General features: G+C 42.8%; 2 protein-coding genes across 5 annotated transcripts in view; both read left to right on the top strand.

Annotated features, from left to right (window-relative positions):
- Positions 1-3,281: 3,281 nt before the first annotated feature.
- LOC127556953 (zinc finger protein 8-like) overlaps positions 3,282-18,319 on the top strand; it is a 187,277-nt gene continuing 172,239 nt past the window's right edge. For 3 of the 4 annotated variants that reach the window (XR_007952578.1, XR_007952577.1, XM_051990461.1), the window contains exons 1-2: positions 3,282-3,623; positions 5,057-5,106. Coding sequence is in view for 2 of the 4 variants with exons in the window: in XM_051990461.1 (XP_051846421.1) it covers positions 5,077-5,106 (30 nt within the window). In the remaining 2 variants the exon portion in view is untranslated. Of the gene's footprint in view, positions 3,624-5,056; positions 5,107-6,949; positions 7,077-8,338; positions 8,435-18,319 lie in introns of all 4 variants that reach the window. The other variant, XM_051990463.1, reaches the window with a different exon arrangement.
- LOC127556941 (zinc finger protein 260-like) lies at positions 10,554-14,445 on the top strand. Its single transcript, XM_051990453.1, has one exon. The coding sequence runs from the start codon at positions 11,508-11,510 to the stop codon at positions 13,062-13,064; it is 1,557 nt and encodes a 518-aa protein (XP_051846413.1). The 5' UTR covers positions 10,554-11,507; the 3' UTR covers positions 13,065-14,445.

Genomic DNA, 18,319 nt, shown 5'->3' with positions numbered 1-18,319 from the left:
TGTGAAAATCAGTAAGTGAAACAGTAAGAAAATCATCTATTTCAAAGTTTGAGTAGGCCTGAAAGACTTTAAAATCAAGGGCATACTTGGTGTCTCCTCCCTGCAAAGTGTCTCCTCCCTGCTATCTTAAGGACATACTTCCTGCTATCCCCTCCCTCTTAGCCCCCTAAGGGCATACTTAAGTCCCCTTCTTGTTATCCTCCCTATTTCAGCCAAATATAGGCAACTATGTACTTGTTGGTCAAGTTCAATTTCTTGGATAGTTCCCGCTATTAGAATGTAAGATCCTCAGCCAATAAGGATGAGGGTCAGTGGTGGGAGGGGGAATTTGCATTAGGGATAAAAGTGCCGACCCTACTACCTACGGTGTGTGTGTGTGTGTGTGTGTGTGTGTGTGTGTGTGTGTGTGTCTATAGTGTCAGTATTTGTGTTATTCTTTGTTTATTTGTTTTTCAGAAGGAGAAAACAGACTTGAAAAGAAGGAAAGCACTGCAAAGCTAAGACTTTCTCTAGCTGAAATTCACCCAACAATGATTCATGAGTGATGATGGTCCCAGTGATTTCACTTGGAAATAAATCTGTCCCAGACATAAGAAAATCCCAACTTGGGATAAGCATTATGACTGGAAGTAATGGGCAAAGGCTTTTATAAAGAGAGCTCCTCCTCCTACACATCAAAAAAATTATACTGGAGAAAAGCCTTGTAAAAGCTTTCAATGTGAAAAGGCTTTCAGATCTAATGCAAAACATGCAGAACATAACAAAATTCACATATGAGAGAAACCTTATGAATGTAACAAATGTGGAAAGACTTGTAAAAGGGCCAGTGGTTTTATCCAACTTAAGAAAAAGCACCTTGCTGAGAACACTTATGAATGTAATCAATGTGGAAAGACTTTGACCCAGAAGAATGCTCTTGTTCAACCTCAGAGGATTCACACAGGACAGAAACCTTATGCATGCAATCAGTGTTGAAAGAGAGTTGGAGAAAAGGGAGCTCTTACTCGACATCAGAGAATCCACACTGGAGAGAAACCTTATAAATGCAACCAGTGTGAAAGTTTGTTACTGGAAGGTTGGTTTTATTAAACTGATTTGAAACTGGAGAGAAACCTTAAGAAGGGAATCATCGCCTTCCAGACCAAGTCAGTTCTTCTTTACCAACACATAATTCATGGCAGATACAAGAATCTTATTTCTCGGGATGAGGAAAGGCATTGAAAAGAAGTAAAATGCATCTTAGCAGAATGGTCACCCTGGGTACAAGCCACCTATCGACTCAATATGAGAAACTTTTTGCCAGGAATCAGCTCATCCTGTGCTCAAAAAATTTATAATGATTACAAACCTTAAGGATGTAACTTGTCCAATTACCTAAACAGACTCCAGCAGCTCCCCAGCTCTTCTGTTCCCTTGCAAGGTGCAAGACAAAAGGTGCCCAGGAAAAATGCCTCAGTCAGCAGCTTTCGTGCTCTTTGGTTTCAAGCCCTGGCAGTGTGCAGAATTCCAGGCTTCGGCCAAAGAGTGTCCCAGCTTCAGGGAGGATCCCAGGTTTTGCTGAACAGTTCCAACTCATCCAGGATTCACACAGACCTGGCCATCCATATCTATGTCAATACATGGCTGCCTTGGGCAGCAAAGGGGTGGCAAGGGATTGGTGCCAACAGGAGGCATGGGAAGATGCGAGGGAGAGGCATAAGACAGAATGGGCCTCAGAGGGTCAAGATAAGCAGCATTACCCCTTCATCCAAGTTGGGGATGAACAGCTCTTTGACACTGTACCCCTTACTTTCCCGAGACCTGCTGGTGTGGCAAAGGTCCGAGACAACAAACAGGGCCCTGGGGAATCTGCCCACCTGTGTGTTGGCAGACTCAACCAAGCTCTTGATGCCCACTGTGGGTATCCCCATGACTCCTGTTGGAGAGGTCTCCTTGCTGATACAGGGGCATGAGGTGCTGCTGTAGTTGGGGCTGGCTCCATACTCAGGTTTTAAACACTTCTGCCTTCCCCTTTGGGTGTGGGCTTCAGATGCTATTGACATCGGGTTACTTATCAGTGTCCCCCCTACTGTTGTACAACTAGGTTAATCTAAATCCCTAGTTGGCAATTATTCATCCTCAGATGGAAAAAAGAGTTATCTTCTATTATCACATGTACTTTATTGAAATGGAAATTTATTGTTATATATTTTGAATCCTCCTTGATGTTCTGCTGGGCACATGCTAATATTTTGTTTTATTTTGTTTTTATTATTTAGTTTCCTTTTCTATCTTTTTTCTATTCTGTTTCTTCTTATTGTGTATTTAGTTCAATAAATAAAAAAATATATAAACAGAAAAAAAAAAGAAAAAAGAGTTAATGGGAGTTAAAAGAGAATTTAAAACTCCCTTATTAAATTCATGAAAGAGCTAGGTAGGAGGAAGGTAGGTCCTAATGAGATAATATCAGGACTCCTGATACAACTATACCCATGGGAAGAGGGGGAAGGAAGCATAGCAACTTAATGCTCCCTCCCATAGAACTCTATTGTGTTGGCTCAGACAATATCAGAGTTACTTGTCTCTCAGTGCCATTCTTTAGGAATCTCAACTGAGGCTCAGCTCCTAATCCAGTCCTGTGCTTGGGTCTGAGGGAATGCCTGAAAGCCTTCCTTGGAGCCATGGAGGAAAGGTCCCTTTTTGAGTCCTGCTCACCACTCCCACTTCAGCTAAACTCAAGGTAGTGTACTTTTGATGCCATCAGTCACATCCTAAATAAGCAATACCACCTGTTAGACAGCAGAACCTAAAGGACACCATTGGATTTGCAAGTTCAGGTCACCAGGAGGTTCTGCAATCCAGGTAGGTGGTCCTGTTCCCAAACTCCTGAACTTCTCCAGATTGAGAAGCCAGTTGTCCTGGTCTGTTTCATAGAGCTTATGTAAAGGAAGCAGCCAGTGCCCCCAATCATTATTTCTATCCCCCTTCTCCTCACACTCCCAAAGTAATCTTTAGAAGAAAAATTACCCATGTGAAAAAAGCATACATTAATCCGGAACTAATGATCCTAGTGGCAGGTTTTACGGTCCCTAACATTGCAGACCCGTACCTGGAAAGTCCATTAGACTCGGGGCTCTCTCTAGAAACTCAAATTTCACTCTGTATCCAGGGCATAATCAGCAACATGTGTCCAGGCTCTGAGTGTGATTGGAGGAAAGGGCTCAAGCATCCTGGGGGAGGGACGGGGCGGGGCTCTTGGGACCAAGAATACCCTCCCAGACTGGGCTGTCCGGAAACAGGAAGTCTGAAGTGGGATCACTCCGCGTTCCGGCTTCCTTTTCTTTCCTTGCTGTGGAAACTGCTCTGCCTGGCAGTTTTGGTCTGTCCCCGTTTTCGGAGCTCCTCAGGTCCCTCCCCGTTTTTTTCCTGCAAGTTCCTCAGGTCTTTCCTCTTTTCCCTTTGGGAGCTCAGCTCTCTTCCCCTCTCCCCCTCTTCCCCTGGGAGCTCAGCTCTCTCCCCATTTCCCCCGTTAGCTCAGATCTTTCTTCCTTTCCCTCTGCGAACTCAGGGCTCTCCTCTTTTCTTCCCTTGCCCCTGAGATCTCTCGGCATTCCTGCACCCAAGCCCGTGCTTGCATCTCCCAGGTAGGTCTGAGCCAGCATGCAGCATGCAGACTTTCACTGGCTGCCCTTGCCTTTGCCTCTCCTCTTTTGACCTTGGGATACATGACCTCTAGGCCTACCGGGAGCACACCTTTCTACCAAGGCTGCCTGTAGGATGAGCACTCCGATCCTTAACCTTTTCCAGACTCCTACTCACTTCCCAAACTTGCCCAGATTTCAGAATGTGTCCATAATTTCATCTTGCTGATCAGGACGCAGCTATTCCATCTCCCCATCCCATCTCTTTCTTAGAGATTCTACTGTCCTGCCTTACTCTAAGCCTACCAGAAGGTCCCAGCATTCCTCCCCAGCTCCTAGGTACACCTCAGTGCACAGTCTTCCTTCTTTCCTAAACTCAGCTGTCCACCGCTTCTCACCCCACTGGACCTGACTTCCATGACCTCCTTTGGTCTGTCTTTCATCCCAGACCCAAGCCCTCTTCTCCAAACCTTCTGCTTCCCTAGCCCCTCTTCTCTCTGAGCCTTCAGAGTTCAATGCGAGACTGAATTTTGTCTCCCAAGCTCAGGCTTAACCTTGGGTGTTCCAATCCTGAACCCTCCCCATCCTCCACCTCCCCAATTTTGCTCCCTCTTCCCCAAAGCACTCAGTCTATTGTACAGAATAATGTGTGTGTTATTTGAGTGGAGGGGAGGCAACCACTGGGGAGGGGGAGGAAGAAGGAGATCTCTGACTCAGGAGCCATGAAGGCTGACAGGTCTCTCATCTGGGATCCCAAACACCCTTGTACCACGATGGGTGAGGTACGATGGAGAGAAGAGGGAGAAAAGAAGTAAAAGGAGGGGAGCAGTCTTCAGACAACCTCCCTTTCCAATCCTGACCCTCTTGGCATTGTTCTGTAGGGTGCAGTCCCTACAAGGTCCCGCAAGGGCAGGACCAGGGCCTTTGTAACTCCTGGAGGACCTCACACTCCACCAGGAATCCCTGTAGGCTTGCCTCCTAAAGAGAAAAGGAGAGTAAAGTCTTCTCCTCCTCTGGAATGCTTGTCCCCCTCCAGCTTCTTCTGGTCACCTAGGACTGGCCCAAGAATTGAGTCAAAGGCAAAGAGCAAAACTGGGGTGAAATTAGAACAGTTTTAATGTCAGGGCCCCAAAAAGCATTCTCCCAGGCCATGAAATCAAAGGCAGTCAGCCTGGGACCAGGATGAAGGGAAGCTGGGCTTTTCTATGCAGAGGGAAAGAAGGGAAGGACTCACCTGTGGGCTCTTGGCTTTCTCTGGGTTTTAAAATTCAAGTCCCCCATGGTTAGCTGTGACCTTTATTAGTAAGAGCTTTGGCTGTTGTCACTTTTGTAAGCCCCTCAAGTGTGGTAGCAGCAAGACCCTTCAACAAAGACCTGGTGCCAAAGGGAGGAACTTGAGAAAAAGGAGTCACTCTGGGTGTTTGTTACTTGCACAGGAAGCCTGGAGCCAGAGGGAATGGGCCCTGGGAGCCTCAGACCTCCTCAGGTGAGTGCAGTCCATCCCCAGACCTGATCAACATCAGCAGTCACAGCCATTTCCCTAGACATGGAGGACAGGCTGTGGAGCTGTCAGGGCCTGTTGTACTGGTCATTTCTATACAAAAACAGGGGAACCAGTAACACAGCCCTGCCCAACTGCATCCTTGGATCCTTGGCATCTTGGGACCCAACAGACACACACACAACACACACACACACACACACACACACACACACACCCCTCCCACTTCACCATTTGTTTCTATGTTCCTCCTCATTACAAGGGACTGACAGCCTGCACCACTTCATCATGAATCTCCATTCCAGAGGGAGCTCTCTTTGGGCCTACCCAGTACCCCTTCCCATCCAAGATTTCTCCCCCTTCCTCTTGGTTTCCTCTGCCATGTTCTCTCCTAGAAAACCTTTCAAACAGAGTTTGTCCTGTTAAGGTGGGGAGCTGAGCCTAGAAGCTTCCCCAGCCCTTCTCCTGGTCATCAGAGCAGAAACTATCCTTCTGGGCTGCTCCTGTCCTCATACCTCAGGTCTCCAAGTCTTCCCAGGTTTCCTTGAAACCCTCCCCTTGACCATTCCTTGGCTCCTGCCAATAAGCACTGAGAAAGGCTTTGGGTCCAAGCTCCGCAGTTCTAGTACACAGAGCTCTGGGCCATCCTGATGCTCTGGGGCCTCTAAGACCTGCCCTGGCACAGGGAACTATCTCTCCTGTCTAAAAGAGGCTCCTGGGATTCTCGCCCTCACTTCTGTCATTCCTGGGCCCCAAAGTACTATACCAAGTGTTTCTTTGCTGGTTTAACTTAAGTTGCCCTGTGCAGAGTGCCAGGAACTGGCAGAGACTGTGAGAACAATTGGGAGAAAAAGAAGGATCAAGAGTCACAGTGTGTCATGGCACTGTTGCCCCCTTTAGAATATGCCATAAGTCTTTTATTTCAAGTTTCTCTAGACATTTGTTCATCCCTTCTAATTGATGTCATTCTGCATTTCTTCATCCCCCCTTTCCTCTTAGTTCTCTTGTAGATTCCCCTCCCTCTCTTGCCATTCAACTCATACTGTTCATTAGTTTTCTAATTTCAACCATTTTTCTTCCCTTTTCTTTCCCTCTCCTCATTGTCCACCTTCCTTGGCTGTTTTTGCCTAGATTCTTGTTCTGTGTCACATAGCTCTTCTGCTCATGGGGTCTTTTTTTCCTTGACAATTCGTGCAGTCAAAGGCTCCAAGAGCCCCATTCTGAGGCTGTGCTGTAGGAGCTTTTGGCCACTGCTTGGAGACCAGCTGCACAGATGCCTTCTTTTCTAAACCCTGCTGTCTAGAAGTGAAATACTAGAATAAAGGAAATAAACTGTGAAATGAGCCTTACACACACCACAACAAGGTCAGGGAAGCAATTCCTAGATCAATGTAAACCTGTAAAATTCACAATGGCGATTCTCTTCGGTAAAAGGTGGTTTCTTTAGGAAAAAGAGGTTATAGATAAAAGAAAGAGCTAAAATAGACACAGAGAGTGGGAAATAGGAAATGGGGTGTAGAAAGTAATAGGGTTAGCAAGGAATAATGTGGAAGAATTCATTAACAGAATATGCCCTGTGGCCCTAGGATGCCCTTCATTATGAGTTCCATAATAAGTCACTTCTCAGCTTTATTTCAAAAGAACCAAAATTCAGTCAGTCTCTTAATAACAACAGGTTCAAGAGTTGACTCTGACTCTGAGAAAGCCTATGACCTTTGGGTATATCCCTTCTCTGTGTTTCAGTTTCTTCCTGAAAATTGGAGGGGGTTGAATTCTTTCCTTCTGAAGGATCTTTCAGCCCCACATCTTCTGACTTTTGATGCTACAGGAGGTTGTGACATTCAAGGATGTGGCTGTGGACTTCACCCAGGAGGAGTGGGGGCTCTTGGACCCCTCTCAGAAGGAGCTGTTCAAGGACGTCATGGTGGAGAATGCCCAGAACCTGCTGTCCTTGGGTAAGGGCACTTCTCCTGATAATTGCAAATGTACCATTAAAAGAAATATCTTCATTGCCCAATGTGAAGGCTTTGGGGTGGGGGAAGAGAAGGCACAGGGCTGGTCTTGTGTTTTGTGACAGGACCTGGGAATGTCCTTTGTTGTTCCTGAAGCTCTCTCTTACCCATTCCCAGGTCAAAGATTAAATCAGGGGAAGCATCTCAAACATGGAACTAATCTTAGATGAATTTTGATCGCCAAAGCTCTGAAAACTGCTCAGCCTTTCCTTTTCCTTATATCTCCTTCCTTTTTCATATGGATCCAGTATTTGAAATATTATTCTTTTTAGCAAGCATCAGTTTGTAGCCAAAGCACCTGCTTGTCCCTCATATGGGAAGTTTCTCCTTGATCTGCCTTTGGATCGCCCTCATATTCCAGTACAAGGGGTGGGAAAGGAGTAGAAGGGAATAAGCATTTATTTCTACCTGTGTTTGCCAGGGGCTGGGCCATATGCTTTCTTTACAAACTGTAACAATACTGCTTAAGAACAACTTCCAGCAAATAAGTTATTTTGATGATTCTAAGGATTGAAATTCATGACAGGGGACAAATCAAGAAAGATGCTGGTTGTATCCAGAGAGAAAAACTCATAAATAGAAATATGGATAGCGTACTTTTACATTTCTATGCATTTGCAGCCATCTCCAGGCTGAGTGCAGACAAATGGAAGGAAAAAATTTACTTGATAATTTTCTTGTGTATTTGAAAGGAATAGCAAGTTGTGCGTTGTGGATTTACAGTTTCATGTGCGATCCTCTTTTTATTGAACTACGATACTGAAATGCTTGTTTATAAGTTAAAAGTACAACAAAATATTATGTTACTTTAATGTCATCTTCACATTTTAAGTCAGGTGATATTGTTATCCCCATTTCAGAGTTGAGGAAGCAGGAAAACAAATAGAATTTAATTGACTTGTCCAGAGGTACACAATTAGTAACCCAGCTTTAGGTTCAGAAGTTTCTGCCAGAAGGGAGCTTCACAGCACAGGAGGTGGGAGGAAGGGCCTTTGCCTTTTTCAGAGGAAGCTATACAAATAGTGGGCACATCCTGCCTTAGGTGACTTCCTTTAGAATCCCCAATGGTTGAGTATTGACTGATTTGTCTGAACATGAAGGGCTCAATTTCAGCTTGGAGCAGTTTTGGAGCCTCATTTTTCCCTAAAGAGAACTACGTGATCAACTTCTCTCCATCTTCTTCTCTTTCTGATTTCCATGCCCAGGGTTTCCAGTTCCCAGAGAAGAGGTGATCTCTTATTTTGAGCAAAGGAAAACCCCCTGGATGCTGGACCAAGAAGATCTGAGGAGCTGCTCTCCAGGTGAGTGAGGTGAAAGCAGGGACATGAGAGCTGTGGTTAAAAGAGGCTTCTGGCAGTTATCCTGAAGTACATGCTCAGTTTGGGGAGAAAGGCCAGATTTAGAATTCTTTACTGAATATTTCTTGGCAGCTGTGTCCGGGGCTAGTCAGTGAATCTGGCTGTCTGCTCCACAAAATGAGTGGGGCCCACTGCAAGGCCCCGTAGGCCCTTCCACTGCTCATCTGTCATTGTGTAAAAAATCCTTCTTTGGGATTTGGGGCAATGGAATTCCTGAAAGTTCCCAGAGGGAATAGGTTTGGGACATGAGCCATTTCTTAGAACTTTTTTCTTGTCAGTAAACAATTAAGGGCCTGTTACTTGGCAGTCCTGGGCTAAACACCAGGAACACAAATAGAGATATGAGGGACATCCCCTGCCCTCATGGAGGTCCCCCACCACAGAGTGGCGGGGCAGACAATACACCAGCAATCCTGGAGTGACCCACTGTGCACCAGATAAATTGAATAATTTAGTGCCCCAGTGCATCATTAATTGGTGAGGATCATGATGGTTTAAAAGGGGTGTAGAACTGGGGAAGAAAGAGCCAAAGTGAAATAAAACAGGTAGCATTTATACAATCCTACATGCCATGCTCTGCACTGTCTTATTTCATCCTTATGAAAACCATAGGATTTAAGTGCTATTATTATGCTCATCTTACAGGTAAAGAAACTGAATCTAACAGAAATCCTATAACTTGACTTGCAAGGTTCTGAGGTGGGAATAAAATCCTGGGCTTCCTGATTTAAGGCCCTATCCACATTCTATCCATTGTAACTGTATTCTGGTTTTGAAACATATGATGAACATGGTCTAACATGTGTGATGTAGAAAAGAAAGATCTGGACAACTCCTGTGGAGACAGGGAAATTCATTTTTTTTAAAAGTCTAGCCAGTCAAAAGGCATTGCCAATTACTGTTTAAAAAAAGATTTCTATCAGTTCCAATGGAGCAGTAATGAACTGAACCAGCTACACCCAGCGAAAGAACTCTGGGAGATGACTAAGAATCATTACATTGAATTCCCAATCCCTATATTTTATTTCCTTTACAGGCTAATTATACAATATTTCAGAGTCTGATTCTTTTTGTACAGCAAAATAATGGTTTGGACATGTGTACTTACTTTGTATTTAATTTATACTTTAACATATTTAACATGTATTGGTCATCCTATCATCTAGGGGAGGAGGTGGGGGGAAGCAGGAGAAAAATTGGAACAAAAGGTTTGGCAATTGTCAATGCTGTAAATATAATTTACATATAACTTGTAAATAAAAAGCTATTAAAAATTAAAATTAAAAAAGATATATATTTATGTTGGCTCATGACAAATGTTGCCCTAAATGATAGAGTGGTCAATTACATATCTTGTTTTTAGCACATCTTGTTCAGGCTATTAGAGCTTGGATGAGATGGGGTTGCTAGATAACCCAGGAGGGAGAGCACTCTAGTCCGGGAAGAAACAGCCCCTGAGGGACTGTGCAGGCCTGTGGCCATTTGTACATGAATGTCCAACCTTCCTTCAATGCTAGGAATAATCTGATGTCAAGTTGAGAAACCAGAAGAATCTGTTGCACTTAGAAGCAGCCAGGCATTGTGCCGAGTGTCAGGGATACTTAGAGAGAGGAAGGTAAGCCCCATCCTCGAGAACTCACATTTTACTGGGGAAGAAAACATACAATAACTAGGTATACATGCGATCCACGACAGCACATCCACACAAAGTCCATATGAAACAATATATGCAAGATTCACACAGAGTGAATACAGAGTGTCCTAGGGGAGCGAAGGCACTAGGCTATGGGGATGGCGGCACAGGAGGGGGGATTTTGAGCTGAGTCCCAAAGGAATTCGGGGTTCTAAGAAGTGGAGGTGGCCCGCCTCCCCCTGCCCCCTGCCCCCAGCTGCGTTTCATGGACTCAGGGCACAATCCTCCACAGCCGTGTACTATTGATCTTGATAGGCTGAAATCATTGCAGAGAGTCTTGTAAAGGTAGAACTGTGCACATCTCTGTGGTTCCAGAGCACAGCTACCTTTATAACCAAATAAGACAATTATTCACCACTTTAGGTGCCACTAAGACATTTTTGGGTTAGATCCCTTGGATCTTTGTCTCATTCACGGACTTGGTGAATTTTTAAAAGGGAAAGATTGCAATACTGCAGCCTGCACTACCCTCTTCCACATCTCAGGATGATGAACTCAATTTTTGTGTTTGAAACATTTTCAGATGTAGTTAATTTCATACATTTAAAAATGTTATCTTGGGATATGCAGGGGGCATATGATGATAAAAAACAAAGAATTAAGTGATAGCTATCTCAAAAAAAATAACGAATCAGAATTAAATCACTTCTACCTCAGGTAAATTTAAAAAAAAAAAAAAAAAACTATGTTAGCCTGCTGAATATGATACCAGATAAAGTAATAGAAAAAAAAAATGAATTGAAAGTGATCAGCATGGAAATTTGTTATACTTACAAGCAGGACAGATCATGAAACAATTTGAGTATTTCCTATATGTTCACTAGATGTCATGTCTATGAAAAAGAGGCAGAGAGCAGATAATGAAAGGGAAAGGGGAAAATTGAGAGTCGAGATAATTGTCACATACTGTAGGCAGAGCATGCCCATTCACAGGGTGTAAATTCTAGTCTCAGCTGCTGGGATTTGGGCCAATTCACTCAGCCTTTCTGAGCTGGTAGCCACCTGAGTTGTGCACCTAAGGAGAATGAAGGTACTCTCTGGGTTGTCACAGGTTATTGTGAGTCTCCATTGTTATTGTGCATGAAACTTCTTAGAAATTAGATCATGTTTGGGATGTGAACTAATGAAACTTAAAATGATTGGTTTTGCCCATTTTATATTTTTCTCTTTGCCTAGGAAAAGAGAAAATGACTGAGTTTCTCTTCTGCTGGTGGAAGGAAAGGAATATAAATGTGTGTGAGTGTGTGTGTGTGTGCATCATGACTATGTCTGCTTTATTGGTTCCTCTTTTTCTTTTGTTTTGGAAGGAGAGATCAGAATGAGATGAAAGAAACTTCTGCAGTGCTAAGCCATTCTGTGGTAGAAACTCCCAAGCAGTGGTTCATGGGTAATGGATCCTGTGATTTTACTTGGACAAAAAGCTGTGCAACACATGAGAGAATCCAGCTTAGAGAGAGACATTGTGAATGTACCGAATGTGGAAAAGGTTTTATAAAAAAGGAAAAGCTTATTGTACAAGCGAGAATCCACACAGGAGAGAAACCTTATGACTGTAACCAATGTGGAAAAGCTTTTAGATGGAAGGGAAAACTTATCGTACATCAGAAAATCCACACTGGAGAGAAGCCTTATGAATGTAACCAATGTGGAAAGGCTTTTAGAAGCAAGGAAGGTCTCATTGGTCATCAGAGAATCCACACTGGAGAGAAGCCTTATGAATGTAACCAATGTGGAAAGGCTTTTCGACACAAGGTAGCTCTTACTGTACATCAGAGAATCCACACTGGAGAGAAGCCTTATCAATGTAACCAATGTGGAAAGGCTTTTCGACACAAGGTAGCTCTTACTGTACATCAGAGAATCCACATTGGAGAGAAACCTTATGCATGTAACCAGTGTGGAAAAAATTTTATAAAAAAAGAAGCTCTTATTTTACATCAGAGAACCCACACTGGAGAGAAGCCTTATGAATGTAACTACTGTGGAAAGGCTTTTAGAAGCAAGAAAGGTCTCATTGGACATGAGATGATGCATACTGGAGAGAAACCTTATGAATGTAACCAGTGTGGGAAAAGTTTTATTAAAAAAGGAGCTCTTACTTTACATCAGAGAACCCACACTGGAGAGAAGCCTTATGAATGTAACCACTGTGGAAAGGCTTTTAGACAAAAGGGAGCTCTTACTGTACATCAGAGAATCCACACTGGAGAGAAACCTTATGAATGTAACCAGTGTGGAAAAAGTTTTATAAAAAATGGAGCTCTTATTTTACATCAGAGAACCCACACTGGAGAGAAGCCTTATGAATGTAACCACTGTGGAAAGGCTTTTAGAAGCAAGAAAGGTCTTATTGGACATGAGATGATGCACACTGGAGAGAAACCTTATGAATGTAACCAGTGTGGAAAGGCTTTTATACAAAAGGGAGCTCTTAATATACATCAGAGAATCCACACTGGAGAGAAACCTTATGAATGTAACCACTGTGGAAAGGCCTTTGGAGACAAGAATACTCTTACTGTACATCAGAGAATCCACACTGGAGAGAAACCTTATGAATGTAACCACTGTGGAAAAGCTTTTAGAAACAAGGGAAGTCTTACTACACATCAGAGAATCCACACTGGAGAGGAGCCTTATGAATGTAACCACTGTGGAAAGTCTTTTAGAGACAAGAATGTTCTTACTGTACATCAGAGAATCCACACTGGAAAGAAACCTTATGAATGTAACCACTGTGGAAAGGCTTTTAGAGACAAGAATGCTCTCACTGTACATCAGAGAATCCACACTGGAGAGAAACCTTATGAATGTAACCACTGTGGAAAGGCTTTTAGACATAAATCTAGTCTTACTGACCACGAGCGTACCCACACTTAAGAGAAACTTTATGACTGTAATCAGTGTTGGAAAACTTTTGCAAATAGAGGATTTCTTACTAGTAATCAAAGAACCCAAACTGGACAGAAACCTTCTCAATGTAACCAATGTGGAAACCTGGGACGCTAATGTATTGTTGGTGGAATTGTGAATGGATCCAACCATTCTGCTGAGCAATATGGAACTATACCCAAAGGGCTATCAACAGGTGCATAGCCTTTGAACTAGCAATATTTCTACTGGGCTTATTTGCCAAAGAGATCCTAAAGGAGGGAAAAGGGCCCACATGTGCGGATGTTTCTGCAGCCCTATTTGTAGTGGCAAGAAATTGGAAACTGAATGGATGCCCATTAGCTGGGAAATGCTGAGTAAGTAATAGCACATTAATGTTGTGGAATATTATTGTTCTATAAGGAATGATCAGCAGGATGATTCCAAAGACTCCTGGTGAAACTACATGAACTGACGCAAAGTGAAGTGAGCAGAACCAGGAGATCATCATACATGGCAACAGCAACACTATACAGTGATCAGTTCTGGTAGATGTGGCTCTTTTCAAGAATGACATGATTCAGGCCACTTCCAATGATCTTGTGATGAAGAGAACTATCTACACTGATAGAGGACTGTGGGAACGGGATGTGGATCACAACATAGCATTTGCACTCTTTGTGCACCTAACAAGTTGGTGGGAATAGCCCAAAAACACTGATGAGAGAAGTTTCCTAGGACTGCTGTCACCACCTATGAGATGAGTCCCAGCTGCCCCAAAGCACAATGTATCCAAGCCTCTGACACCAGCCTGGGAGTCAGTTTCCTTTCCCAGATGTTCCTTTCAAACGTGGCAGATGGACTTCATTCCATTGCCGGCTGCCCATGGTTCCAAATATGCTTTGGGGATAGTCTGTACACTTTCATGCTGAATGGCAGAGTTCCCCCTCATACTGCCACAGCCTGTGGGCTAGCAAAAATCATCTTAGATAAAAAGCATTTCAGACCCACATGAGCCACAATATGCCAACCCTTTATGCAGTCACAAAGAACTGAAAAATAAATATGTGTCTGTCTACTGGGGAATGGCTGAACAACTTGTGGTACTTGAAGACCATAGAATATTAATTGTTCTGTAAAAATGAGGAACGGGCTGGTTTTGGAAAGTCCTGGAGTTACATGACCTGATACTGATCCAAACAAACAGAACCAGAAGTACATTGTACACAGTAACATTTCAAATGCATGAAGATGAACTGTGAAAGCCTTGGTCCTTATCAGAGGTTCAGGGATGCAAAGCAATCCCAATAGACTTTGCACAGAAAATGCCATCTGCATCCACAAAAAGAACTACAGAGACAATGTAAATAAACATGTGCCATGTTCTCTACTTTTTTCTTTTTTTTTTTTTAATCTCTTCGATTTTTCTCTCCCCAGAACATGCAAAAAGCAATGTGTATTAAGAAGAAACAAAATTACTAGGGAAAAAAAGAAAAAAAACCATTCCATTATGTAGGGTTCTTAAAGAAATACTTAATAATAGCTATACCCATTTTAGAAGAGCTTCATTACCTAAGGTGGTTTCACCCTGGTCAATCACTCAGCACCAACATTATGCCTTTTACCCCCCAGTCATCAAGGATGGGGGAAAAAAAGTTAATGGAATACTTAATCCTCCTCTCCCCTTATTAAATTGATGGAAGAGCTCTGTAGGAAGAAGCTATTATGAGATAATATCAGGACCCCTTATACCACTGTATTCATGGGTGAAAGCATAGCAACTTAATGCTCCCTCCTACAGGGACCCACCCACAGGGAACTCTATTGTGGTAATGTCTACAGACATCATCAGAGACTTACCAACTGGTCTCTCAGTCCCATTCTTTAGGAATCTCAACTGAGGCTCAGCTCCTAATGCAGGCCTGTGATTGCATCTGATAGAATCTCTGAAAGCCTTCCTTGGAGCCATGGTAGAAAGATCCCTTTGGAGTCCTGCTCACCACTCCCACTTTAGCCAGACTCAAGGTTGTATATTTGTGGTTCCACTTGGCATGTCCTAAATGGGCAATACCACCTGCCAGATGGCAGAATCTACAGGACACCATTGTATTTACCAGGTCAGGTCACCAGGAGGTTCTGCAATTCAGGTAGGCGGTCCTGTTCACAAACTCCTGAACCTCTCCACATTGGAAAGTCAGCTGTCCTGGTCTGTTTCATAGAGCAGTAACTTATGTAAAAGAAGCAGCCAGTGCCCCATGTCATTATTTCTATCCACCTTCTCCTCACACTCCCAAATTAATCTTTAGAAGAAAAATTATCCATATGAAAAAGGCGCACATTAAACCAGAACTAATTGTCTTAGTAGCAGGTTTTATAGTCCCTACCATTGCAGACCCTTTCTTGGAGGGTCCATGATACTCGGGTGTCTCTCAAGAAATTCAAGTTTCACTCTGTATCCAGAGCATAACCAGCAATATGTGCCCTTACCTTGGATCACCAAATCTTATGAACATAATTTCACTTTTATTTCAATTCTATATGGTTTATTTTCCTAAATGTCTCAGTCAGTTCCTCTCCCAAAAAAATCAATCATCCGACCTCTAACCTCCCTGTACAATAAAGGCAATTGCAAAGGCATCTATTCGATTTCTGGGTTGATGTAGAAATCCCCCAAATTCTTTCTTGTTCCATAGCAGTGGCACAGAGAAACACCCATACCTGGAGGTGCTACAAACTATGAGGTGCACTTCCTCTGTCTGGGATTCACCCTCTATTTTCCATATCTTGGCTGTAGAATTGCCTCCTTGACCAGGACTGTCCTTCTTATGTCGTTTTACCCTATATCACTGCCTTCCTCCCTTTTGAGAGGATCTCTTTCATTTTGTCTACACCATGCCCAAGTTGTTCCAGGAAATCACTCAACTGAAGTTCCTCTCTGTTGAAAACTGTTCCTCCATGAGCAATAGAGGCTAACTTTTCTGACTATTGCAACCCTGTTAGCTTCCCTTGGATCCCTGACCCAGACCATAGCCACCTTTACCTCACTGTACCCCTCTGTCAGAAGCATCTTGATAGAACTAGCCACGGGCCTGAAACAGCCAGGGAAGTTTGTCACAAACCACCAAATGCAGCTTTATTCACTCGATCTCATGGTATTGCAAAACCAGAGGGTGCTGGATACCCTAACAGGTGAGAGAGGGAGATGATGTATCATCACTGGAGAGACATGGTGTTTCTTTGTCAGAATTTTCTGAAGAATGTCTCCCCCTTACCTTCTTTCCAGTTGCCTGAAAACATTGGCCGTATTCTCCATTCTGCCCTCCCTGGTTTGATGTTTCTCTTCTTTATTTGGCTTGCCATCTTCCTTGGCATTCACTTTATAACTCACTTATTTTACATAAAATCCAAATCCTGTCTCAAATCAAAGTTCCTCATCAATCTTCAGGGTCATTCCAACTTTTTGATCAGAAGGAGAAAATAAGGAAATATTATGATTACCTTTTTGATTTTTTTTTATTTGATTAAAGCTTTTTATTTACAAAACCTCTCCATGGGTAATAAGTTGTAGAATAGGGAAGTAATGGAATATTGTTCTATGAGAAATGGTCAGAAGGCTACTGTCAGAGAGGTCTGGAGAAACTTACGTGAACCGATGCTAAGTGAAGAGTAGAACCAAGAGAAAGGTACAGACGGCAAAAACAAGATTATGGGACAATCAGCTGTGATGGACATGACTTTTTTTCAACAATGAGGTGATTCAGGCCTGTTTCAATAGACTTGTGAAGGAGAGAGGCAGCTACACCCAGAGAAAGGCCTCTGGGGACCTAATTTACAGCACAACATAGCACTAACATCTTTTGTTGTTCTTTACTTGCTTTTATTCTTTCTCCGTTTTTTTTTTTTTTCATTTTTGATGTGATCTTTCTTGAGCAGTATGATAATGTATTAATGTGGATATAAGAATTGCACACTTTAACTTATACTGGATTATTTGCCGTTTAGGGGAGGAGAGTGGGGCAAATGAGGGAGAAAAATTTGTAACAAAAGATTTTACAAGGGTGGATGTTGACAACTATCTTTGCATGCATTTTGAAAATAAAAAGGTATTTAAAATAGAAAAAAAATCACTGAAGAAAAGAGCTTTATAAATAGAGTTGGCCAAATGAAAAAGGAGGTTAAAAAGCTACCTGAAAAAATAATTCATTAAAAATTTGAATTAGACTAGTGGAAGCTTATAACTCAATGAGTCAGCAAGAATCAACACACACACACACACACACACACACACCCCTCCTTGGAAAAACAAGGAATATGGAAAAGGAATCCAAGCAAGATAATTTGCGAATTAGTGGAGTAACAGAAAGCCATGATCCAAAAAACTGCTTGGACATCATCCTTGAAAAAGTCATAGAGAAAAACTACCCTTGTATCCTAGAAGAAGGTCAATGTTCCTCTCAGTTAAATGCAAAAGTTCAGGTTTACTCTCAGTCACTTTCCATTGGAGAAAAACTCTGATCCTAACTCAAAAAGTGCACTGTTCTCATTAAATACTTTAATCCAAAAGGAAAGCACCAGATGTAAATCCCTTGACATGAATCAAGGAATGATTTATCTTCTCCACGTTTAACTACCCAGATTCATTTCTAGGACATCTGCAATTCCTGCCAACAAGGATGATGCCATTCCTGGAAGTATATCGTCCATAGGAAGTTCTGTACAAGTAAAGATTTGTTCTTTCTCATAAATTGTTTTTGCATGATCCAGGTAGAAAGCATCAACATATTCAAGAGGAAAAGAAGGGTCATTACCCAGTCACATGTCAGACTTGGAACCACCTGCATTGCCCTGCCCCTTGATACTCTCAGTCTCTTAAGCATCTGTACTGTTTCCCCACCCACCAACTTTTGTTCTTGGGTCTAGCCTTTAAAATGGGAGGGGGCAGGCTGCCTTCCACATTCCACATATTTGAGTTCAAAGTCACTGGCCCTCTTTATTAATAAAGTCTTGCTTAAGTAACAGACTGTTAATGCTCAGAAGTTTGTGCCTCAGTTGACCTGACTTTACTTGTGACAAGCAGCACGCATTTAGGGTTAGGGTTAGCTTGATGGTCTTTAGACCACCCAGGCAATCACTCCTAAGGAAAGCTTCCACTAATACAATCTGTGCGTCATCAATTAAGCATGATTGTCTTGAAGCCAGCACTATAGTCTCACTTGATCTGTTGTCCAGGACTCTGTGTTTGTGGGGATAAGAAGGGGATTCTT

The sequence above is a fragment of the Antechinus flavipes genome, chromosome 3 (genome assembly GCF_016432865.1).
Source record: "Antechinus flavipes isolate AdamAnt ecotype Samford, QLD, Australia chromosome 3, AdamAnt_v2, whole genome shotgun sequence".
Lineage (NCBI taxonomy): Eukaryota > Metazoa > Chordata > Mammalia > Dasyuromorphia > Dasyuridae > Antechinus > Antechinus flavipes.
The sequence above is the reverse complement of the archived record's forward strand: the minus strand, read 5'-3'. Positions and strand labels throughout refer to the sequence as shown.